Here is a 27,208-nt window from a genome sequence, read left to right as displayed (position 1 = left end):
ACACCCCCAGCGTGCCCCTTGATGCTGCGCAGCAACGTAATTGACGCTTGTATGTACAACTCACATGGCATGAAGGGCGGACACACGCCCCCAGCGTTTGTCACGCCCCCAGCGTTTGTCACGCCCCCAGCACATGCCCACAGCACACGATGTGATGGCCGTACCACACGACCCCAGCGTTAGTCACGCCCCCAGCCCACGCCGACAGCACAAGGCAGACACGCCCACAAGGGACTACTTTGCTGGCACGGGTATTTTACCTTTTAAATGTATAGAGGAGTTGGCCTAACGGCTAAGGCGCTCGACCTCGGACCTGGGTATCTGGGTTCGAGTCTTGGTAACGACGCCAAACATCCTGTGATTCTGGGCAAATCACTTAATCTCCCCGTGCCTAACAAAAATGGATGTGTGTCCTCATGTAACGTAACTGGTGCTATGTAAAGCGCTCTGATACCTGATTCAGTTCGGGTCAAGTTTGCGCTATATAAAACTCTGCAAAAAAAATAAATATGGTGGCCGTCTGCATAGCCTATGTCCTTCTGCTGCAACTGCCCTTTCCAACGCTGTATTGGGTATTGTGATTGGTGCTGTGGTTACTGAGATTACCCGCCTCAAAGGTTTGGGCTCTCTCTTTATAATATTAGTATGGATACATAAGTCATAAGGGATGCTTCGAGCACTAAATAAAGGCATTAAATCATTCTTTTGGGCGGTCAGAAGACCAAGTCTTAAATGCTCATGGCTGCATGCTGATACTAGAGTTGAGGGGGGTGCGACGCACAGGCATGTATTTTTACTTTCTTGCACACCATCCTATGCAATCGGTTCACCTTTTACAGGCTGATACTGAGCAGCCTGCTTCGATCTCCATAGAATTAGCCATAGTAGCAAGCCGTGTGCATGGGCATATTGTACGCCAAGACACCTTGGTGCATTAATGTCTGCCCATGGTCAAAGTGATGTGGCAGATCTGGAAAGATGCGCTGAGATTAGTAGGCACAGGAGTTCAGTTGCACCGAGATGCGTGCTCTGAGTACATTCTAGTATCCAGATTAGGTGACAGCTGATCTACTGGCCATTATGGGATGGTGCAGGGATCTAGACAATAGGAAACCTATACAGAGTCAATTATGGCACTGCCGGGTGCGAATGGATCTGGCTCCTGTGCTGCGGTGCTTCCCGCATCCTGTGCTTTCCTTTCCGTGCTTGGCAGACCTGTTTTTGGACTTGGACTTGTTGGTGGTCGGAGTATTGTTGCATTCTGGCCACCGCCGTGCATCGTCGGTTGTTTCTTGGTGGCTGGGACGATGTTGTGCGATGGCGCTGCCTACTCCGCCTGGAAGGATTGAACTTTTTGTATCGACCTGTCTCCTGACTGCAAGGCTGTTTAGCAGTTCTACTATTCACAGAAGTGGCCAGGGGTGACCTCGCTTGGGTCTTGGAGGGACTTCTTGCTGGTTAATGGTGATTCAAGGACACGTCTTGTGGGGCTGTTACTGATTGTGTTTTGTGCGCTCGCTGATCTTTGTACTTTCTATGGCCTCTGTCTCTACGATTTTAGTTGCGGGGGTGGGGGGGACCGGGTATCTGAATCGCCGGCTCCTCTCCTCATTCTTTTTCTTTATTGTCTTCTTCTTTCTCTCTTTATTTCCTTTCTTTAGGGTGACTCTGGGGCGACAGGCACGCTGTTAGTGGGGTAGGCCATAGCCATTACGGTGATGTAGGGTGGCGGGTGTTGGAGGGGTTTTGTTATTTTAGTTTGTTTTGTTCTATGGTCCTTTTCTCTCTTTCTTCCCAAGGGGGTTGGCTATATCTTCTTCTTACATCCTTTTCCTGTTAAGGCATCTGCACTTGTCTCTTCTTTCTGTCTTGTACGGGTGGGTTTTCCACACGATGTTCTTGCTAACTTGCTAGCCATTGTTTGACCTTTACTCCTGGCCTGCCTTCGGCGGGCATAGGGTGTTTTCGGCCTTATTGCTTATCATCGATTTCTGATTGCATGGAGGGGTACACCCCTCCCGTCTCTTCTTGTTTATTGTGTAGTGTGATGCCTCTGTTGATAAAGCCGCTGCCTCCTTCTCAATATTATAAAAATGAAACCTCTCCTATCCTTGTGCTTCGCTGTGCTACGACCACGTACTACGACTATAACGTGATTCCTCCTTTTATCGTACACATTTACAATGCCCTGTCCTTATCTCCTGATTTTGCGGCCGGCCCCTGTGGTTGTAGGCCTGCGCCTGTATTGCTCTGTTTGACTTAATAAAGGTTTAAAAAAAAATTTTTTTTTAAATTATGCCACTGCCTGACCAGCTCTCTAGTGTCAAGCTCTGCGCCACCCCGAGCTTGCTGACCAGAAGTAATTGCATGTGTGGGGGAAATCACTAAATATGATAACTAACCTGTTTCAGACTTTCATTGACACACATTACTCATCCGCCACATGTTTCAAGACAAAGATATATTGGCAGACGACGGTAGCTCTGCAATACATGGATGACGACTGGGCTAAAGTTCTGGAATATCACAATTGCATTCTGATAGAAGCCAGATTAAAATGTATGCATTTCAAAATACTACATAATTGGGCTCCGTAAAAGTTTAAAAAAGGCCCGGTTGGCACCAGATAATCTTTGCTGGTGATGTACAAATCAGGAGTGTGACATCATACACATTCTCTAATCCAGTTCTCAATTGTTCACACACTGGAAGGACTTTTGATGCTCATTACATGATACTAGCCACTGTCATTTGGTGGAGTCGGCTAAATTGGCTCTTTTGTATCATATATCTGACACAGACGGCACAATCATGCTTTGGAGCAGATAGATGGTGACAGCTGTTCTAGTGATGAAAATTTGTATCCTTGAGCATATCGACCACCTGTTACACCCAAATACAATGAGCGAATTACCAAACTTTTCAGGTTCGCCACATATGAGAGTTGTATTTACAAATTACAAGATTGCATCACTCTGAGGATATCTGGAACCCATTCCTACATCTCACTGAGTCACTGCATACTGGTCCGGGAATACGGCCAAGGCCCCCCAGCAGTGACGGGCAGTACCGTCTACCAGAGGCACTGGTGTGTAGCAACTTAACAAAATTAGCTTTCCCTTATTGACAGATGGTCCAGACCATATTGTGACCAGCATGCAACCCCTCCCACGCCCCCACCGAAATGTGGATGATGGCATTATGTTCTTCATGCATTGCGGATGAGAGCGCTGGCAAATGTTTATCTACACCCTGGAGTTTCTTTATTGTGATCAGCAGGGACACTTTGACTTTGCTGTATTTGTTTATAAGGTGCAGTATGGTAGGCTATGGATATACGAGTACCACTAGGAGTAGTGACAGGAGGATTTCGATGAGACAGGGGTATTTTGTTAGGTTGTGTACTGTTGTCAATTTTACAATGTATGTGTCATGTTTATGTTTTGATCTTGGGAATGTGGTACAGGACGACCGACACAATGTGTATTAAAATGTTGCATGGAAGTCTCCACATGTACTGTATGTAATTTGTGTAATGGAACATAATAAAAGCTTTTTAAAAAGCACCCTTGCATATGGTGTCAAAATCGACTCTTGCATTCACTCTATTACAATGAAAACACAAACACTGTATATTACTCACTCTCTTTTTACTCCTACATCCCCCACAGGTAAGAGGCGTGTGCCTCTTAACTTTAATAATGCTACCACCATCTCTTAGCCTGGAATGAGGGGGCAGAAGCCAACTTCAATCTGATGGGTTTTACTTTAGGTGACCCCCACTACCTGTCTCTGCCTACAAACAGCACAAAAAAAACTTTTCAGAGATTGTTGAGCTCACTCAGGAAAAACATAGGGGATATCAGAGAAACACCCACATGGCAGGGTAGCACTTCCTTCCACTTTATGCAGAGGACTTTTATCCCAACAAATAGAACAGTAACACATTTTGTTGTATTTATAACACAACAGTTGCAAAATTCCACTGTTGTAGATTTCTGGAATGCTAGGATTGAAACAAGTTTTGTTTCTGAAGACACAAATGTATATATTGCTTTGTTTTGTAACATGGCTGAAAACACAAGCAAAAGATGTATACTAAATTGCTTGCCTTCTGGTTTCAGAGCTATTTTGCAAAACAACTGGAATGAAGTAATGGATTTAATCTTAAAACCTAGACCTGGAGGTAAGTGAGATACAGTTCCCATTAATAATTTCGTTTAACAAGGCACTATATGGACATGTTGATTGGACTGAAACACAGTGGCTCAAAGAGATGAGAAAATAATGCATACTAGATGATGATCATGTACCCAGTAATCTGCATAGGCCCTCAATATCATGCATTCTATTGATAAAAATGCGTTTTGGTATGCAACATATTTGCATTTCATGCTTTCCATTCATATTATTAAATCTGGTTTAAATAGACAAGGGAGTATTCTGTGAACAATACAGTTTACCAAATGTTAATGCTCCCTTGTAACAATCCTGTAATTGCCCCTTATCTCATTAGCACCTCTTGTTCCGTCCCAGTCCTCCACCAAGTGCAAGTACAACAAGACAGTCTGTTATCTCCGTAATTGCTACGTTTGGTACTTTTGTGCCACTCACAACATGGAGGCCTGCATGTCTTTTAGGGAGATGCACTCTAAAACGATTAGCGAGCATGAGGCGAAAGTATTATCTGGCCTTGAACTGAGATATTGGGTCAGAGTATTTATCCAGTGGCTGAGAAGCAAAAAACGATAGCAGTCGTGTTCCTCCTGAAGATGTAGCATTCCACAAGTTGAATAGGGTATGCCAGCCCTAAAGTGCTTGCTCCAGACATACCTCTACCACAACCACAAATGTTGTTGAGCAATAGCTGCCATGGTCTGCTTGGCCCTGCTGACATTAACATCCTTTCCGTATGAACCAATGCTACAGCTTTTGAGTGACTTTTAGGAAGCAATACACCAAATATTCAATGCCAATGTCTCACCAGCCCCTTTGAAAAACAAAAGCAAAATAAGTAATGGATGGAGTGCTTTAATTAGCGTCTGCCACTGTATTTACTACCAGTCCATCAATAGTTTTTTCTTCTCCTCTTCATCATTTATTATGTCTGAATGCAGGTTATAAGAATCACCCTTCCCCCCATCACTGTTACTTCCCTCACATCTAGAGACGACTGTTCGTAATTTACCCTTTTTTATCCAGCTTCTGATGCCAGATGTGTGTGGGTCTTGCTCCATTGGAAAGCCTTCTGTGAGACAAAAGCCATGCTTAGCATATGAGGGGAAAATTCAAGGCAAATATCACAGTGAACCTCCCTGCATGTCTGCAGCTTGAAATGCATTTTTATTATAAAGTGACTAAGAGAATAGTGTTTTTTAAACATTTACCTCCAACGTGCTACCATGACCTGCTTCAAGAGTGTTTCTTGTTGAGGCAGGTTTCCTTTAATTAATAACAAATAGACTGAAGGGAATGTTGTACTGTGCTATTTGTGGACTTTGACAGATTATATGTGTATTTTTCGAATTTGGCTGCAGCTGAAAGAGACTATTTAGTTAAATGTAGAGAAGAGTGGGACAAGACGAAAGATCCCGAGGCAGCTCTCCAGAAGCTTACTGTGAAAAGATGTGTGGAAGGACAGCTACTACGAGGACTTTCAATGTACGGCTTGAAGAATATTATCGCTGCATTTGGCATCGTGAGTATACCCATTGTAATGAACAGTTCTCCATGGACTCTAAGCTAAATATGTTCTTTTTAACTCCTCTCTAAAGGGAATGGGTTTCTCATAGTGTTTTAGTAATCCTTGTTCTTGTAGCTTTTGTAATGGTGTATGTGCTTCTCCTATTCTTGTCTGTCAGAAGACTTGCTTAAACTAAATGTTTTTGTAAATATGGCTGACCTACTTTCTCTAGATTCACTTTCTGAACATTTAGAAATCATCCTAGTGCTACTCTGCTAGCGTGAGCCTTTACTTGTAGATGCGCCTTGACCATGATGGTGGCAGTGTCAAATCTCTGTTTAAGGTGTTTTCATTTTGAACAGGTCCATTCAAGCAGTAATAATATTAGGGGTTAAAGTGGGTTCTGGGAGTCGATAGCGAATGCTACTAACAAAAACTGTTGCATGCTAAAGAACAATTTTTCACTGGTGAAGCACTCTTTGTGGATTACCAACTCTCTAAATGGAATACCAAACAGTAGCTACGCAGAAAGGGCAAGTATGGGCGAAAATATTCCGCAAATATGTTTATCAACATAACATTGACTGAATTGCTTTTCAGAAAGTGTTTCATGAAGACCAGGTTGCAACTCGTCATACTGCCATAAGAGAAATATATAAACATAGCCCAAAATAATGCAGATTAAATGATAGTGTTATAGATTGAAAACTAATGTTAAGACTGTTATATTAACTATTTGGGACAGTTCACACCTGACCTTAACCCGTTTGGTGCTTCGAACGTTCTGCGCCAGTGCTTAACGTTCGAAGAAACGGGTGCGGCCGCATCGGCCAACGGGCGTGCGCAGCACTGGCAAGGTAGTGCTCGCGACGACCGTTGGCAGCACTAAAGGGGTTAATAACTTGTACTTGTTGAGACCAAAGTTGCACTCTATTTCCTACCCATCTGTTAGCGATGCTAGAGATACCCAGGGCTTGTGAATTACTCTTCGGAAGGTGTGGTACTCTGATCTATTCTGCCTGTCACGGTGCCCTCCCCTTTCACTCAGGGCAGACCACCTCTTGCATGAAGAGGGGTATGTTCTCCATCCCAACATTCAGGGCCTGCTCCTTCATTCCCAGAGATTGAGCGGGGCAATAATCTTCCTGCTGAGTTGATAGACATGATTTTATCACCCCTCCACTAAATCTGTTTATTCTAGCGATTGGTCCTGTTTCGTGGCTTGGAGCTCTGAGGTGGATGTTGACCCTCCTCAAGATTTGCTTATCTTATGTGTTCGCTTTGCGCTTTCCTTTGCCCGGCAGCACTGCATCCGCCAGAAAGCTCATTATCAATGGTAAGTAACTTATTCATCACATCTGTGTTTGAAAACCCCATCTCAGATAGCCATGTTTTGGCCCTAGACATTGCGTTATCAGTAGACTGTGCTCTGCCTCTACCTGATGGTTCATTTGACCTGCATGGGAATATGCCTCTACCCTTCTTCAAATGGCTGCTTAATTAGAATTGTCTTGAGCCAATGCTATAGTTCAGTGAAGTGCCAACATTTTTTTCCAGTTTAGGTACTGTTAAGAAAATGTGAAATAATTCCAAAAGCATGCACAGAGAGTATATGTTTTTAATAGCATCTTTGGGCACAACACTAGTAAGAAAGGTTTTTTCTTCACTAGGATGGTAGTTAAGCTGGCCGTTGTCTCTGTGCACAGAACCCAAGAACAGTTTAAAAGTTTTAGAAGCCTTTGGTATTTCCCCTATTGTCTTTAGGGATCCTTCAAATCTGAATCCATATATTAGGTGGATAGCGTTCTCTACGACTTGACTGCAGTGAAATTCATCCTGAATTCCATTGGGTTCTCAACTCCCCAAAAATCTTTCAGGACCTGGACTGGTGGTGGTCTGAAGAACATCTTTTGGCGAACATTTCCTTCCTTTCCTTGTAGCTTCTGTCACCTGGAATAATTCTTTGTATGGCTATGTAGCCAAGGAGACCTCTTATAAGCTCATCAACATATGGTTTATGGGTGATCTATCGCTGCATTTGAAGATCTTACAGCTGTGAAGCAAACTGCCTAGCCCTGTTATGCTTTACTTCCTTAATTAACTCTTGTGTCAAAGGCTGCACTATGGTTATGTTCTGTGTGAAAGTGTGATGGAGGTCATTCCACTCCCCTATGAACACTAGTCATGGAGATGTGGCTATGGACTTAGTAAAAGGAAACCTTCCTCTCTGCCACAGATTTGTTGGTGGTTCAGGCTGCTCATTAGGACAGACTCCATTATTTGCGGAAAGGACACATTAATCAATTCAATGTGACTCTAAACAATCACTTCTTTTTATATTTAATTATTTAGGATTGAATATTTTTTCTTTTATCAAAACAATTTTCAATAGCCTCTACAATACTCACAACCCACACCCACATTTTTTACAATTAACACCAATTAACAAAACAATATTGACACATACTCTGATTTGGGTCCTCCCCCTACTGCTTCCCCCTCGGTTAAAAGCCTAGGGGTCATCCTCAATGCTGACCTATCACTTAAAGGACAGGTGGGAGCTGTTGTCTCCTCTAGTTTTTTCCAACTTTGGAAAAGTAAGAAAGTTGCCCACTTGCTGACACACTCAGCACTCATACAGGTGGTGATAGCCCTGGTACTCTCTCGTCTTGATTTTTCGAACGCTCTATACCTCGGACTGCCACTGGGTTTTCAATGATATGGAATCCCTGCCTATAACAACCCCCTTTAAAAACTTTTCCGCTCTAGAATTCCAAGCATTAGAAAAATTGAAAAAGGACAAAGAAATAACCATCAAGCCAGCGGATAAGGGAGGTGGCATAGTGATCCAAAATGCTCAGGATTATGACAACACTTGTTGCAATTTACTGAAAATTAGGATCAACTACACCCCCCTCACAATTTACCCCACACTGGAACTGAAGGCACGCATCCACGGCCTAGTGAAGGAAGCCGAAGAAAGCGACCAAATTTCTAAACATGAGGCAGCATTCCTCATGGCAGGTGGTACCACCATTTCGTACTTCTATACTCTGCCCAAGACACATAAAAATGTCAACCCACCTCCTGGACGACCTATAGTGTCAGGCATCGGCTCCGTCCTGGAACCTCTTTCAACTTTCTGTGATCACTACCTAAAACCTCTGGTACAGAACACCTCTACGTATCTCAAGGATACAAAAAATCTGCTACAATTGCTCGGACAAGTCACCTTTGCAGAAGACTCTATCATCCTAGTCACACTTGACATTGAAAGTCTTTACACTAGTATTCCCCAGGACGACACCCTCAGAGTCATGGAAAGAGCTCTAGACTCAACTGAGTGGAACTATAGAACACCGAAGGAATTCATAGTACAATGTGCGACCATGGCTTTAAAAGAGAATTATTTTGAATATCAAGGTGAGCTCTACCTTCAAAGTACAGGCACGTCGATTGGCAGTACTTTTGCTCCTAGTATTGCCGGACTTTATGTCCATGATTTCGAGACTAAGCACATTCTGACCACCAGTAACCCTTACCATTCCGCCATAGAATTATGGAAGAGGTATATTGATGACCTCCTCCTGATCTGGAAGGACGACGAGACCAATCTCGAACAGTTCCTAAGCTGGATAAACACTCTAGACCCTTACTTGAAATTCACTAACTGCTCCAGTAAGGAGACAGTGGTATTCCTAGACGTAATCATTACAGTAAGCAGTACTGTCTTAACAACTAAAACACACTATAAACCTACAGCCAAAAACAACCTGCTAGAATTCTCCAGCTTTCATCCTAGGCCTTTGAGGGAGAACATACCCTACGGCCAATACTTTAGGATACGTAGGAATTGCAGTGACATCAAGGACTACAAAACCCAAGCAGCAGACCTCACAGAAAGACAAAAATCAAGAGGTTATCCTGCAAAGATCCTGGACAAAGGAAACAAACGCGCCAGAAATCAACCCCGTGAGGCACTCCTTGAGGACACTATAAAGGAATCCTCTAATATACCACTAACATATGTGACCACGTATAGTTCCATTTCAGATGTCATGAAAAAAAATCTGTCAATAAAAACTGGAAGATTATAACGAGTAACAAACTGACCTGGGAGAAACCACTCTTCTCTTTTAAAAAAGGTATTAGCCTGAAAGACGCTCTGGTGCACACACGCCCTAAATCAGAAATGTCCAACACCTCAAACGAAAGGTCTGTTACGAATGCTTCGGGCCTTCCCCCAGTGACCGGACACTATCCCTGCTCCAATTGCAGTGTTTGCCATCTCACTACGCATACAAAACAACTTTCACTGGAACCAGGGAAAACATGGATACAGAGGACACACACCAACTGCAACTTGACGAACGTAGTCTACCTTATAACATGTCCTTGTCAGAAGAAATATGTAGGAATGACAACCCGTAAGGTAAAACAACGTATCTGCGAACATCGCAGCAATATTAGATGTCGGAAGTCAACCACCAAGATGAGCGAACATTTCCTCCAACAGAATCATACGCCCAATGACCTTCGCTGGACAATCATCGAACAAATCGCCACGGAAAGAAACACTGCCAGTATTCTTTTTGAGAAAGAACAACGCTGGGTATACAGATTGGGAACTAATAACAACGGGTTGAATGACCAAATACCTTGGTCTTCAGTGCTCAAATGATAATGACCCTGTAATAGAGCTCTGCCCAGTATTTCCCGTCTCACTAACTGTAACTCCCAATTCCTACTCCCATTGCTTTGGCCTAGATGTGCTTATCTTAATCACATCAGTACTCAATATATATATATATATATATATATATATATATATATATATATATGGTTTATCTATCCTTTCCTAAATAATATATAGATTTTTTCCTTTTCCTTTGCCAAACCCATTAATAGTCCACCCCGTTTTTCTGCACAATCAATGACAGAACAAGGGCTCACAGTTCAGTCTGGCCCTCGCTGTGTTTATTTCACAAGACAACCTCTGTTCATGCCCTATCCGTGCTAGCCCTCCCTTTTTGTCGGCGCAATCGATGATAGTCCAAAGGCTCACGATTCAGCCGGGCCCTCGCTGTGTTTATTCCACAGTACAGCCTCTGTTCATGCCCCATCCGCGCTAGAGCACCGCGGTTTCCTTGGCTACCAAGCGAGGGCTTGTGTTCCAAGCCTCGCTTTCAACTCAGCATGTGATTGGAGTCTAACACGCAAGCGTCATCTCACGCTTGCGCTACCTCGTCTCCACCGATTAGCCGCACCCACTGCCCAGCCACGCCCACAACCTCGCCGACACCCCTCATTACCGCTACTCCACTTCCGGGACCTTATCCACGGGGTCCGGTAGCAGGAGTCGCTAGGTGCCGAGCGGGTGTTTGGCGTTGTGGGCGTAAGACCATCATTCAGCTAAGTAACCAATAACCTGTGTTTGTTTTTCCTCTTTGTGCATCTAACCTCCATGTCCCTTCACATGGTGTGCCATTGTCGCCACCACCCCCCTCCCGAGACCCATGAGGTGTGGATCTTTTAAGCAACAAGTGAGAACCCTCCTCCTTATTTTAATTCGTACAGTCTTTTGATTACAGCTAAGTCATTATTACATGACCACGAGCCCCGCATTTGGGCACATTGATCGCTGAACCACGAGTGATGTTTAATTAACCATGTTGTCAAACGGCGATTTCTCGATGCCATAGTGCATGCCTCATAACTGCCTGCATCCCAGGACAGCGCTCCAGGCACTAAGTTAGCAGTTGATGGCACCACGGGCACGCATATTGACTAGCCAAAGCACAGTGTTGAGACACAAATTGTGCAAACAAAACATCTCGAACTGACCTTATTAATTTTATGTTGTTGTTTTCTCTGTGTGTTTGTCATTTCCCTTTCAGACCACAGGTTCCCCAATTTCGAGGCAACTTTCACTTTTTTGGTTTGTTCTTTTTTGCACCTTTATTACACCTGATTTTAACTTTCACGTCCTCTGGCAAGGGTGGGCCTTAGCGCGCCCATACCACCGAGGTACATTAACAAACGGTCCTGATGAAGCCCAGTAAAATTTACACATAGATGGGCAGAAACATGTCGACCCCACTCTAAGTGGAAATACCCAACACATTAGTTGGTAAGTTTCCCGACACATATATTTTAATTGATGTCTGGCTGACCACAGAATAACGTTTTTTTGATTGGTACAGCTTGTTGACATTTTTTAATCCACACTACTTTTTCACACAATTGTCACAAAAAACCCCGCTCCGCAGTCTTCTGGCGTTGCAGCACACCAGAGAGGCATTCGGCTTCTTCTGGTGGGCCCGATGATGAAGCATGTCACCACCCAGGGTGGTGAGTGAGGGCTTCAAAAAGAAATCCCTAAAATGACGCCTAATGCGAACTAATAGGTCGATTTCGTCATTATCTAGCACTGTGCTTAATAACCTTTTTCTCTTACGACACTCTTTTGTTGTTTGACCTACATTAAACTGGGGGACTGAGAGTGTCCTGTCTCTTCCCTCTCTCTCAAGTTGTTGAATCTTTGCTAAAACGACTCCAGATAGTTCAAAATCAGGTGGCAAGACTTATCTGGAAACAACCCAAAGGGCAGTCAGCTAGACCGGGACTGTCAAAACTGCACTGGTTACCAATGGCCCAAAGGGTTGCCTTTAAGACGGGATGCCTAGCTTTTAAGGCGCTGCATGGTAACGGTCCCAGATTTGTCAAAAAAATGATCATTAACTACGAACCCCAGCGTAACTTACGCTCTGCCCATCTCCACCTGGTAACAATTCCATCGTTTAAACGGAAACGGCAAGGGGGCAGCTGCTTCTCCTATTTGGCCTCCACTTTCTGGAACTCCCTTCCCCTGTTACTTAGGAGCTGTGACAATCTCTTGGTCTTCAAGAAGTCCCTGAAGACGTGGCTGTTCGAGCAAGCTTATGCCCAGGGATTTTGGGTTACTTCTTTCTGTCTCAGCGCTATGAAACCTACGGGTGTACGTGCGCTCTATAAGTGGTTATTAACATAACATAAAATAACAAGTACAGGAAAAAGAAAATTGCCCCCAGGGACGCTCCAGCTACAATTAGATTTGGTTTAATCTTACCTAAAAAGAATTAATTGTGATGCTTGACGCAAAGTGGGGTTATTAAGAACAATGTACTGTTCGGTCTAAATGTTCTATGTGTTAAGTGTATTGAAGACGTGTCAATATTGTTTTTTGTGTATATAAATCCATTTTGTTTGTTTCTTTGTTACATAAGGTGTTTAGTTCATTCTGTGATTTTTCTTTTGTTTTTAATTGTAACAAATGTGGGTGTGGGTTGTGAGTATTGTAGAAAGTATTGAAAATTGTTTTGATAAAAGAAAAAATATTCAATCCTAAATAATTAAATAAAAAAAGAAGTGATTGTTTAGAGTCACATTGAATTGATTAATGTGTCCTTTCTGCAAAGAATGGATTAAAGCACTAACAGTATTGGCATCTTTTTGGTATTTTTATGTATTAGGCCCGGCCTTACTGTTCATAGGGTCAAACATTTCGCTGGTAGTCATTGGGACTGACTCAGCAGACTGTGATGAATTAATGTTGCGCAATGGGTTGTTGCCCTCTGTACACATCAGGGGATTTGTTTAGACACTATTATTCTTGCAAACATCACTTCTCTGAAGGGTGGATATCCTTTCCTCTTTGGAGATGCATTCCAGTTGAGTTGATCATTGTTGTCTTTTGCCTTTTTTCTGATGCCTCTTGTTCCCAAAATGGTTGGCAAGTTTAAAAGAACTCCAATGTGCTGCAGAAGTCTGCCCAAAACATTATTTTTTTTTTTTGTTTTTTAAAAACCTTTATTGAAACTTGCAAAGTATTACATGCGCAGGCCCACAACCACAGGGGCCGGCCGCAAGCGTATCAAATGATACAGGATGTAGAAACAAGAACACGACCGAAAAAAGCAATATCATAGATACGTCATGTGTGAGTGCGCACTGCAAAGCATAAGGATATATGAGGTTTTCGTTTTTTTTAAAGTTATGTAGAGTAGGAACGGCTGCAGGAGCAATGGCGTCACACCACATAATAAAATAAGAAGAGGTAAGGGGGGGACGTACCCCGCAGAGAAAACAGAATCAGTTGATGAACCACACAGTTGTCAAAACAATACAGTCGCCGAGGCGGACCTAGAGCAAAAACAATACGACAGCAAACAATAAAGCAGAGCACCATTCTGAAAACTCGCCCCCCAGTAACCTAAAGGCATAGTTGAGTGTAGAAGCCTTATAAGAAAGGAAAAAGGGAAAGAAAGACAGCCAACCCTACTAAAGAGGTAAAGAACCCTCCCAGAGACAGACGGAAAAAGAAGAAAGGGACCATAGAACAAAACAAACTAAAATAACAAACCCCCCCCACACCCGCCACCCTACACCACTTTAATGGCTACGGCCTACCCCACTAACAGCGTGCCTGTCGCCCAGGAACTGCCCCAAAGGAGAGGGAAAGAAAAGAGAAAGCGGAGGAGGAGAAAGCAGACACACTCCCGGACTCCCATGCCCACCGCCAACAGCAACCACCCGGAGACACAATAAAACCAATATTCAGCAATTATACAAACCAGTCACAGTAGGATAAATAACAGCCACCCAATTCCCATCACAATATAGGCACAACCCCGGCATTAAGAAAAGCTATTATATCGGAACCCAGCGATAAAGTTCAGCCCTGGCCAGTACGGTCCGTCCCAAGAGTCCTTGCCACTCAAGCCGCCATTTTGATGGAAAAGGCAGAGCGTCCATAAAAGTTCTTTGCAGCATAAGAGGATCGAAAACAGGATAAAAGTACATGGCTCGAACTAGGAAAGATGTCCAAGAACAGCGAGCATCCGAAACCATCAGCAAGTAACTCGTGGACACATGGAAGTTTGTCCATAGAAGTGATGGGTGGCAGCAGGGTCAGGCAAAAGACACTAGTGAGAAGCACGGGCTGGCTAGCCGGCAATAGGGGACCGTCGAGAATCATAAAGTCCGGGCGATGCACAGGGACCCCGACCTCTGAGATGCCATGCATCGCTGGTACCATCTCCAGCTGGAGACCAAACGAGGTGTCGTCCTCAGGTGCCAGGATACCGTCCACTTTCACCATCAGTGTCCGGAACACAGCGACTGTGTGCGAATGGAGCGCCCCAATGGCGGCCACAACGGCCCGTAGTGATGGCGTGCCCTCCGTCCGCTCCATCTCCTCTCGGTAGGTGACAGAGCCGGGTTCGGACCCCGGAGGCCGGCTGCTCCGGAGTCACAGGCCACGTAAATCTGATCACAAATAATGGGCGCTCCTCGTCTTATAGAACACACCTTCGCCGTCAGGGAGGACTCAGCCCGTCGACCCCCACGGGGCAGAAAGGGCTCCGGGCCTCCACCACAGCAGCCGGCGTGGCACGCTGGCGTGTCCCGGGTGCGGATCGTTCAAAGGATCGTCAGAAAAATCAACAATTCAGGCACTCTTCGGGAGACCGGGCTCAGTCCGGGTCTCACGGCCGATGTTGTTCAACTCCGACTCGGGTAGTCTAGAAATCGAGGCCCCGGCTTCAACACGATGTTAGGCCGAGAATAGAAACACGGCGTATCTTCGTCAGCCGATAAGGTAGAAATCTCGGGATTGCACCTCTGGAAGCAGTAGACCTTCATAGACAAGAAAATCAGATGTGCAGACAGGATGAAAGACAGGATAATCGAGCTGTTGGCTAAGGTCGACGGAGCCGGGAGCTTATGCGGCCATCTTGATTCGTAGCATAGCTCCTCCCCCCTGCCCAAAACATTTTGGCTCTGGGCTTGATTAAAGTAAAAGTGGAAGCTTTCTGACATCCTTTCAGATGGAGGGAGTTTGTTCTAATTGAGGGGGTAATAGAGAGTGTGACTTCCCCTTCCTTCAGTGAACTTGCCTTGCCTGGAAGGTTTCTGTAGTAGTAACTTATGATGATCTAGGAAAGTCTTAGGATAGCTTGCCAATCATTCACACAGCCAGAAAGATGTCTACAAAACAACACAGTATGAAGACAACAAGCCTGGGTTTGATCACAGGGCTCTGGGAAAGAACGATAATCAGGTCTCGTAGATCACTGATTATGATTCTTCATTACATCAGCCACCTTGCTGTGATTAGCACCGTTGAAATCCACATAGTGGTTTCCTTTCCCGGGGAAGTTGTAAAAGTTCCTTTTAAGGAGCCACCAGTATTTACCTTATGTTTGGATATCACAGTGTGTTTTGGGTTTGACAATTGTGTGGTGTTCTGACGACAGGAGATAAGTTGCAGGAATAAACGTTTATTTCAGCTGGGCCATCAGGCAGAGTGGTAAGAGCGCAGCCCCCTGACAAACTGTTCAAACACCAACGACCGGTGCAGAACTCAAACACAGACTGAGTTCTACACCGATGATGGTTCCAAGAGGTAACTGCTCGAGCCCGCTTAATACAACAAGGAGCACGAGCCACTACATGGGTCTCCCCCAAAAATGCAAAAGAAGAGAAAAAAACAGGAGCTAAAGAAGAATGAAGGAGACCAGAGAAAAGAAGAAAATACAATAAGCATAAAGTAACCTACAAGAAATGAGTGCAAAATAAACACAGTAATCTACAATAAGTAAATACATAAGTAAAACACACTAATTCAAAAGCTGTAAGAAGAAAAGTTAACATACATTACTACAAGACGTCAACGAAGAACAATAGTCCTGTGGAAGGAAGAGTCAAAACACAAACAAAATCTAAGTCCTATAACATGCAGGAATGTTCCTAGACCTAGAACTATGCCTCACGACAACTTGTTCATGACTTGTAGACTTAATATGAGCACACGAGTTAAACACACCAGATAAGGCATCAGTAATTCTTGACTTCACCAAAAAACACTTGTTCCACCACTGTCTATTCTCCAATTTAACAGAATCCCCCTTCACCTGAGTGATAGTGAAAGGAGGACCAAATTTAGGTCCACCTTTCCACACATGAACAGGTTTTTTAACATGCACGCTATCACAGACAAGCAACCTAAGTTCCTTGACTCTTTTCCTGTTGTCAAAATATTTTTTTTGTTTTTCTTGAGCAAGACACATACGTCTCCTGACACACGCATCCGACCAATCACCACCCTTGACCCATCTACTCATCCAGCATGGAGAAAAGGTTGTGGTAGCTCTGCGTCCGCGCAACAACTCAAAAGGAAACACTCCTGTAGAAGAGTGCGGAGTTGTGCGATAAAACCAGAGCATGCTCCTAACTACATTACTAACAGAACACTTATTCGCTAAGGCTCAATGAACGCATTCTCCCAAGACCCTGTTCATACGTTCTACAAGACCATTGGTCTGTGGGTGGAAAAGTTAACTTTTGAGATGCTTAACACCACTAGTGACAAGGAATTCTTCCACTTCAAGAGCTAATAATTGGGGCCCATTATCAGATACCAAAAATTCAGGGAAACCTTCTTTCAAAAAAATGTCTTGAAGAAATTCAACAACAGATGTGGAAGTAACCACACAAACTTGACTTCAGGCCACTTGGTGTAATAATCCATCAAAACCAAAGCAAATTTGCAAGATGCATCAAGCGCATGGAAAGGACCAATGATATCGATACCCAATTTCACACGAGGTGCAGAAGGTAACTCAATGGGAGAAAGGGGAGGAGTGGGCAACTTGGCAGTCTTGTCACAACTCGAGCAAACACCACAAGACTTGACAACATCGTCAACCTCTTTGTCCGTCATGGGCCACCAGAAAGAGAGTCTCACTCTTTTTTTAGTCATAGTGGAACCCAGGTGTCCTTCATGGGCACAGACCAGTGCTTAATTTGTAAAATATGAAGTGCAGGTGCTCACAGTTTTGAAAGAGTCACACCCACTTCCCCAGCTCCGCACCCTTCCTCTAGTGGCTCCATCCACTTCCTTTATTGGCTCCATCGACATCCACAAGTCTCAACATATCAGAGCCACCTCATCACTTCTTGACTTCCACAAGAAGCTAAAGGCTTGGCTCTTCACAAAAACACCTCAGACACCTCCCACCTACAAACCTGCCCAGCCCCCTGGATACCTTGCATGGTGATTAGTGCACTATACTTATCAATATAACATAATATACTGTATAGGAAGCCTATGACCGCAACTTAAAAGTGAACTCAAATTAGAGACTGTGTGTAAATCTAAAAAAATAGAGCTTTAGAAAAGGTCATTTGATGACTTGAGGCAGCTTTGCAAATAAAAGAAAATGTGCTTGTATTGTGCTGGTTAAAAGAAAGGAAAGGATGCAGGAAGGAATACATTAAAGAAGGCAGCAACAAATGCATGCGGGAAGAGGAGCACTGGAGTAAGGAAATAAATAAGTAATGAAAGAAAGAAGCAGGAAATAACAACATAATGTGAAAGAAAGAAATGATGGGATAGAGGGAGAAACACACCTTGTATGGTTGTACAGCACATATTTACTAGAGGGGGCCTTGACACCAAATAAAAAGTGGCCACACCAAGATTTCAATTTATGACCCTGAGATAGGACACAGATTCCTGGAGTGGATATAAACATATGTGCAAGAAGGAAAAATTTAAAATGGAGAGTGAGGAACGAGGAGAGGTCTGAAGGCAAAGATAGATACGGTAGTCAAAGAATGTGAAGAGAAATGTGGAAAGCAGAGATTGGGATTGCAAGATTGGAGTGGAACGTAATGAGAAGGAAACGTGAAAATAGGAGAAAGGGAAGAAGAGCAGACAGCAGGCAGCGTGTGAGAGTTGAGTGGAAGGGAAAGATGGAAGGGTGAGCAATGAAAAGCATTTAATGAGAGGAGAGGAGGTAGCCTTACGGCTAGAGTGGTCGACGTTGAAGCTGGGGAACCGGGTTCGAGTCTCGGCAAAGTCGCTCAACATCCTGTGATTCTGGGCAAATCCCTTAATCTCCCTGTGCTTAGCAGAAACATGAATGTGTCCTTGTGTAACAAAACTGGTGCTATGTAAAGCGCTCTGATACCCAATATCTTCTGGTCTAGTTTGCGCTATATAAAACTCTAAAAAAACAAAAAAGGAGGGAAGGTGGTGATTAAGAAAAAACAGATATGAAGGCCACAAAGTGAAGGAAGATTGGAGAGAAGGGAAGGTGTGAAGGGGAGGAAGAAAAGCAGATACTGAGGGAGAGCAAGAAAAGAGTACACCTCTGCTTTATTAAATACACAGTAATTAATTATGTAAAGTTGAGGGGTGACAGGAGTGTATCTTCTTGGCCTGTCTCATCAATACATAGCAGTGTTGTCCAAGACACAGAATAGCGATTTTTTTTAACTGTGTTAAGTTTTATGCCGTCAAAATATGTTTTGTGCCATCACAATAGGTATTCTGCATAAAACCTATTAAAATGTCAGTTATTCTATTGGGATTACGCTTTGATGCTTCGAACAAATAGTTCAATTACATGAACAGGCTATAAGTCATGAAATACCACTGACATCTATTTTCAAATGAAGTCAGGCATTCAACTCCATTCAGAGAGGCTTCCACACACACTTTTTAACTATTCAGTCAAAGTACACTTTACTCGATTTTTAAAATATCATAAAAGGCAGATAACAATACACACAAGAATAAAATCAGCAGTTCATGTATATACAAAGTCAGTGCTGGAACCTAGTTTAACATATTGTACATCATATATATACATAGTTAAAATCGGTTAAAACGTTACCCTAATTTAAGATTGGGCGTTCATAGTACTCTTTTGTTCCTGATTCTAAATGCTTCCGCTAAGAAACTAGCAACGCTAAAAATAATGTAAGTATTGCTCAACATCTGGAGGTAAATTAATGCAGGCCTGACTTGTATAAAACCAGCCTCCCTCAATACAGGTAACAAATATTTTTTTCTTGCGGTAGTGTAAAAACCACAGAACATCATGAAATGCAGGGTATCTTGGTTAGAAAAGTTATCGCACACACAGGGGGGGGCATCTTCTGGTTTGGCCCAAGATTGATAACAACCTAAGGTATGATGAATCATGTTGAACCTGAATTTAGTTAATAAAAATCTATGAAGGGGTACGGTGACAATTTTTAAGTATGGTTCCAAGGAGGGAGTGGTAGTTAATACCAAATATGATCTTACTGATGGTTTCATTAATTCCTTCTCCTCTCTAACTAAACGTACCCTCTCCAAAAAATGGCACTTTATCCATTTAACGTCTTCTCTCCTGATATTGGATGGGGATACGAAAAGTTCAGGTCTGCCTAGGGATGAGAAGGTGTTTTTTAAATAGTTCAACCAAGGTATTTTCATGGCACAATCCAGAGAAATAACATCCGACAGGATTACATGATTTAGAGTTAGTTCTGGGTTAAGCCATGTCCTTGCCCAGAAAAGTAGGGGTGCCAGTTTCAGTTTGTCCGAGATATAAGACAGACCCATTTCCTCATGGATAGAAAATGTGGGGGTGGACGTCGGAACAGATAGAAATTGCCGAATAAGCCCATTTTCTACCCTTTGAATTTTATCATGCGTGACGTAGCCCCATAGAGCAGCCCCATTGGTTGCTATGGGGATGCACTTGGTACTGTATACTTTCAAGAGTGCCTCCATCGGCCTGGCCCCCAGCCTTTTTGAAAATCCCAACAGTGCAGATGTGGAGCGGGCCAAGGATAAACTCTTCGCCTTTATCTGGGGGACCCAGGACCCCCTCTCATCAAAAAGGACCCCCAGGTAGGGGAAGACTGGGACCCTTGATACCACCTCACCCTTACTTTTTAACTAATAAAGCACACAATTCAACTGAGTCTGCCGCCTGTGCTACATTAGGAATGTAATTTATGATCAGCAAGTAACAAAAGGACGTCTGTGACAAAAAACAGAAACCCACTGAGCTGTCCACATAAATACAGTTCTGTCATCTGCATGGTGCATGTCTTATATTATCCCTCTGCACTACAGTCAAAACTACAACTAGACAAAACTCTGATCTCTCTCCAATAGGGACATGAGGCTGTAAGTTTGCAGCAGGGGTTTACAGGGCATGGGTCTTTGGAGGTGAAGAGACAGTGTGGGGTGACAGATGTCAAGCAGGCTTGTGGGGGTGAGGGGGTAGGTTCAGAGCGCCCAGCACAGCCTAGACCCCCGGAGAGCACATTTTGAATCAATGCTATTTTTCTCCAGGTCGAAGCGGATAAATTCCCTGTGTATCCTCTCTCTGGTTAGGGGAAATTGGGAAAGCCTCCTGGTTCAAGTGGCCAAGACTGAGAAGGCCTTTGCGGTCTCATTTGCAAACTCTTAAAGTATGGATACTCGGGCCCAGTGTAGGCTTTAATACAAAGTGATGGTATGGAGGAGTTCTATGAGAGTGAGGGCAGGAGCCAAGGGGCACTGTAACAGGAGTGAGCGAGTGCTGCAGGCAGGAAGGGGCATTGTGTGGAAGGGGACTGTATGCAGAGGGGCACTGAGATATAGGTGAGAGAGGCACTGTGGAGTGAGGGGCACTGTGTTAGCGGTAGAATGCCACGGCGGAGAGAGGAGCACTGTTGGAGGTAGAGGTTGGGCACAGTCACAATGGCAGGGCTTAGAGGTGTTCTTTAAGGTGCTTGTGGCGGCAACAGTGCCTATTGCGGTAGCGAGAGCACAGGTGTGATAGGGACGAGACAGTACTGGGACAGGTAGGAGCAAGTATGAGTATACAGTTTCCCCACAGGCCAGTGCATTCTGGCAAGCCAATAGTTCCTTTTCAATTACCGAGTACATTTTCTCGGCAGGGGACAACATTCCTGAGGCAAAACCAATGGTCCTAACCTCATCATCCTTGACTTGACTCAACACAGCACCCACCCCAACATTACTACCAGTCACAGTACAGGGAAGATCAGGGTCAAAATGCTTCAAAACTCTGGGTGATACAAGTTGTTCTTTGACCCACTTAAATACCTTTTGGCAATCATGAGTCCATACAAACCCAAAACCCTTCATGAGCATTTGAGAAAGGGGTCTTAACTTCGTAGCAAAGTTTTGCACAAAGCGTAAATAAAACTCACAGAGCCCTAAAAAAGACTTGAGCGTGGTCTTGTCAGAAGGCGGTTTGGCTTTCATAATGGACTCTACTAAGCTACACTTTGGAAGAATACTCTGCTTAGGGATGAGATGTCCTAAGTATTCTACCTCTTCAGCTAAGAAGACACACTTGTCTCTGCGCAAAACTACACCATTGGACTGAAACCTAGATAACACCTCTTGGAGGATGGCATCATGGGTAGACCTGTCAGGAGCAAAAACCAAAACATCATCCTGAAAGACAGACAATCCACCAATTCCCTTGAGCATGTTATTCATCAGACGTTGTAAGACCGATGCCGCAGACGCAAGACCAAACGGCATGCAAACATACTGGTAAGTACCAAAAGGAGAAACAAATGCAGTGAGATATCTGGATTCAGGAGCAAGTTTTACTTGATGATAAGCAGAGGCTAAGTCTAGCTTGGAAAATACCTTCTCATCCTTCAGTCCCGCAAGAAGCTCATTAATATTTGTGAGAGAATGTGAATCTACCCAAATTTCTTTGTTTAGGCAGCGGAGATCCACCCACACTCTAAGTTCTCCATTCTGTTTACGAGCTACTACCAGTGGAGACAGCCAAAGAGAAGAGTCCACTGGTTCAATAATCCCCTTCCCGCACAAGGAAATTAACTCTTTTTCAAGATCTTGTCTAATGCTGAAAGGAACGTTCCTGAGCTCGTGTTTTACGGGTCTTGCGCCATCTTTCACAATGATTGTGTGCTGGTAGTCCCTGATGTTTCCAAGCTCGCCAGAAAAAACATGAGGAAACTTGTTAATAATTTCCTCCACATCCAGATTGTCTCGCACTACTAGAACTTGCTCACTCGTACCAGGCCTGAGTACCATTCCAAATAGTCCCTGATGAAACCACCCTAAAATGTTCAATTTTTTGTGAGCGACATACACTTTCCCCGCAATTTTCCACCCTTTAAACTCCATAATGTCCTCAATGTAACCAGAGATATCAATTTCACGGCCTTCATACGAGACTGCTTTGCAATCAGATGGCGCAGCAGTCTGTTTGGACAGGTCTCCTCAAAAAGACTCTGACTGATCATGGAAATACGAGCCCCAGAGTCCACCAAAAGTTTTAACACTTTATCTCCAACTTGGACTTCAATATAGGGGTCAACACAAAGTTCAGGATTGCCCACCTTGACTGTTTCATCATGGAAAACAACAACCATATCTCTTCACTCCGTAGTGATAGTCATCATCATTGTTGTGCACATCACCTTGAACACATTTGACTGTAGTGGGATGTTTATTTTTAGCAGCTTGGCAAATCTTCGCAAAGTGTCCCTATCTGTTGCAAAACCTGCAAGTAACAAATCTAGCAGGACACTTTCTACCATACATGTGGACTCTGTACCCACACCTGAAACAAATGTTAGGTTGGTTAAAAGAAGGATGGCATTATCACCAGAAGTGATACAAGATTTCTCACGTTGACCAGAATCTTTCGGGTGTTTAACCTTGACAGCCGACACACCTTCACTAGCCTTAGGTTCAAGTTCTTTGGCAGACAACTGTGATGTTTCTATGCTTTTTGCCAACTTAATGGTTTCTTCCAAAGTTGGATTTCCCATTGAAAGCAGTTTCTGGTTTATCATTTTATCTGTGCAGTGACAGATGAATTGATCACGGACGAATTGATCAGCAAAGTTCTCAAACTGGCACTCGGAAACTAACCTCTTCAAGGCAGTGATGTATGTGTCAACATTCTCCCCGGTTTTTGGACACATAAAAAAAACTTGTGTCGCAACACCACCAAACTGGGTTGTGCATCAAATCTGTTTTGTACCTTCTTTAAAGCCTCTTGATATTGATCAAGTACTTCTCCATTTGCAACAACAGGCGGAGGAAGATGTTTCAAAATCTCTCTCCCATCATAGCCTAGGGAGTGCAGGAGGAGATATGTCTTCCTTTCCGTTCTGACACGTAAGGCTCTTATTGCAACAAGATAAGTTTCAAATCCATCATACCATTGTTTCCATTTAATCTTGTTTGCATTCAATCGGTGGATCACCTGGCGTTTCTAAAAATGGTGGAGGGGGTGAGACCGATTGCATGATAACTGCAGTCTTTTTATTATTATTAACAAGTTTGTAGGTACCACCCTATAGACGTGTGAATTGCCTGTAGTAAAAGTGACCACTCAATGGTAGATAGTACTTTAAATAAAAAAAATACTCAAAATGCTGCATACTTGTGAAAAGAAACTAGTCACTTTACTGTAGTTCCAATGCACTGTTCAACAACAAGTGCACAAAATAGCCTTTGTGACATTAAACCCAGTAGAGAGCAGCACAGGATTAAAAAAGAATCTGACGTCACAATGCTACTCAACACGGCATTGCTGTCGCTGGAGACCGAAATTGACAAAGGTTTTGTACTGCTCACTTGTTCCACTGACAATAAAATAAACGCTCACTGCATCGTCATCACGTGCAGAACACCAACGTAGCACTTAGTTACTACAGGCCCCACAATGTGTTTCAATATGAAATTGACAGATCGATGAAATGCTGCTCCACCTCTTAAAATCTGTCCACTTTCCCCGCTGTTCCAGACGTGAAAGACCGCGCCGACCAACTCTTTATCTTGAGCCGAATACTGGAATTGAAGATCGGCGAACAGCGTGTTTAGGTGGACAGTCATAGGCACACGGGTTCTTCGCGATGGCCCAGCGCTCGTCGCTAAGAAAGATGTGGTGATCCGACAACAGGAGACAAGTTGCAGGAATAAACGTTTATTTCAGCTGGGCCATCAGGCAGAGCGGTAAAAGCGCAGCCCCCTAACAAACTGTTCAAACACCAACGACCGGTGCAGAACTCAAACACAGACCGAGTTCTACACCGATGATGTTTCCAAGAGGGAACTGCACGACACAACAAGGAGTACCAGGCTCTACAAATTGTTCTACGATTTGTACTGTGAGACTTTTGAACTCATGTTCTCCATTGCATTATCTGAATGTCATTATGTCAACCTATCATGTCAATGAGGGTTCCATTTTTTCTACCAGGTAACTTGTGAGTACCTTAATGATGAATTATCTAAACAATCTTCCCTTCAATCAGTTCGAAGGTTTTATCAAATCTCGATTTAGCTCAGTACATTATTTTCCCAACTTTTTCTGGAATCCTCTTTCACGTGCTGAAAAAACCTTTCTTGCACTGGATGGCAGAAGGGTCTTCAGTCCTAACTGGAGCATACTGAATCCAGATTGTCTGTTATGTACTGTGGCTCTAATTGGGAACTACAGACCCTTAAGTACACCTGTGTATTGGCGTATTGGAATGTTACTATGTATGGCTGCTTTACAAATGCTAATGCATTTACGCCAAAAGTAAAGACTGTTTTTTTAACAGCCCATTTCTATTGAGTTGATCTTCAAGGAATGTTGGTGGCTATATGCTGCCCTTTCAGCAAATGTTATGCATTGGGGAGTTTGCTTAGTTTGATGCGCCCATGCTGAGTGAAATATTGAATGAATCAATTCTCATGGCGACTAACATATGTTCTGTTCTTTACTTTCTTAAGAGTAAATACAAATTACTCACTGTAGTCAATCTCAATTCAGTACTCCCTCTTCTACAGATTGCATGATCTCATGTCTAGAACTGTATGAGTCGATAGTAAGAAATAAAAATGAAATGGGAAATATTTGCAGTCTTTGAGAGAGGAAGGGCATTCTTTTCACTTTGTACTATGCTGTGCAAAATGCTTCATTCAGTTCTCCTACATTGTACGATGGCCAATGCGTATTGGGGAGGGTTGTAAAACTAAATAGAACAGCTGCTCCAGTGAGTAATGTGTACTTACCAGAGTACTGTTTAATGTTTAATATTCTTAAACACCATGTTGTTAGGCCCCGGATATAGAAACAACAGATCAAGCCGTACCCTGATTCCTATTGAATCGTTTGCTGCTTGGAGGAGTAGGAGAGATAGGGAGGGCCCAACAAACCATTTACAGCGGCTTTCACAAGGAAGTCTCTCCTGACAGAGCCTATCTCATAAAGTCCTGTGTTGTCAGTATTCATAAGGCATATCTCTAAAACTAGGGCAGAGCTTAGCAAGCTGTAGAACAGATCACACTGGAAGCCAGAACTCACGGCCCGATTTCAAGCAGCCATTGCTGCCTTGCTCCATTGTGCTTGAAATATTCTAGCATATTCTTGCCAGTCTAGAGTATTTTGCAACCTGTCTACATTACAGCAGAATTGCTGATGTGTTTTCATTGCTGAAGCCGACACATTGCAGATTCTCTTAACATTTCAGGCAAAAACACTGCTGGGAATCTCCAATCATACCATTTTATTGGACGCGGTAACCTAACCTTTGATGATCACACGTCCTCCTCAGAATCAAGTCTCTTTCACATATAGAAACCTCCATATGATACTTTGAATTCTCTTTGTGCATCCACAACAAAAAGGCCAGACTGTGTATAAAGAGTCCAAACAAACCCCAATTGGCTGACAGAGGCAAAAATGATAATCCAATTGCAGTTTTGAGCCCAGATGATTTTCCAGGCTACCAACCTCATGTCTGGCAGTACCAAGCAGACCAGATATAATGGGAGAAATGCTAAGCTTTTATCAGATACAGATACGTTTAGTTTGTGATCCTTAATTTGTCCCGAGAACTTAACAAGGCCACCAGGTTAGAGAGCCACTTTTATGACACTCGCTTCCTTTGCAAGGTCCTTGCTTCTTAAGATCAAGAGTTAGTTTAGTAAGCTTTGCAACCTTGCTATTAATAATATTGTGTCTCCCCTTAGCCCCAGCCATTTTGGAAAAAATATGAGGCAGCATTGTAAAAACATTGTTTAGGCGAAAGTAATTATGTTTTACATGTTGCACAACTAAATTGCACAGAGTTTGTGAATGCACATATTGGTGTCGTCTTCCGCTAGGGTGAAATATGAATCCTGCTCAAAATGAGAGAAGAGGCAAGCTGCCAACCCCAATCGCAAAGAAAGGAAGTTAAGAAAGCTTTACTTGTGTGATTTCTAAACAACAAACTAATAGGCTTCTGGAGGACCAGCGAGCTACCACGTTTGGATCATGAGCATGCCAATTCCGGCATGTTGTCTCTTCACTTATAGACTCTGAGGAAGCTGAAGGAGCAGTCGTTCCACAGTTTAAGCGAGATTGCTGTGTTATGAATTCCAGATACCTTTTAGAGTGTTTACTTTTTTGGAGTAAACTTTTGCGTCTTCCAACCGGATCCTGCACCTCTGCATTCTCTCTGTCTCGGAGATTCAAGGGTTCTGGCTCAGAGAGAATGTGTCATCTACTTCGACCTAGCTTGTCGAGCTCCTCTCGAGCAAGGAAGCAGGTATGTGTACATTTGTGTGCTGTTTTCAGCAGCATTCACATTGACTGTTGGCCAGAAGATGACAACCTGAGATGCAAGACCCCCTTAGCTGTGCAGCAACCCAGCAGTCCACCA

The 27,208-nt window shown here is 43.5% G+C and overlaps 1 protein-coding gene across 4 annotated transcripts in view; it reads left to right on the top strand.

Moving 5' to 3' along the window:
* PUS7 (pseudouridine synthase 7) overlaps positions 1 to 27,208 on the top strand; it is a 285,701-nt gene that overhangs the window by 193,101 nt on the left and 65,392 nt on the right. For all 4 annotated transcript variants that reach the window (XM_078680365.1, XM_078680374.1, XM_078680391.1 and 1 more), the window contains 2 exons: positions 4,125 to 4,186; positions 5,538 to 5,698. In XM_078680365.1, the coding sequence (XP_078536491.1) occupies positions 4,125 to 4,186; positions 5,538 to 5,698 (223 nt within the window). The remainder of the gene's footprint in view (positions 1 to 4,124; positions 4,187 to 5,537; positions 5,699 to 27,208) is intronic.

Source organism: Lissotriton helveticus, chromosome 1_1 (assembly GCF_964261635.1).
Source record: "Lissotriton helveticus chromosome 1_1, aLisHel1.1, whole genome shotgun sequence".
Lineage (NCBI taxonomy): Eukaryota > Metazoa > Chordata > Amphibia > Caudata > Salamandridae > Lissotriton > Lissotriton helveticus.
Note: the sequence above shows the minus strand (reverse complement) of the source record. Positions and strands in the feature narration are given on the sequence as shown.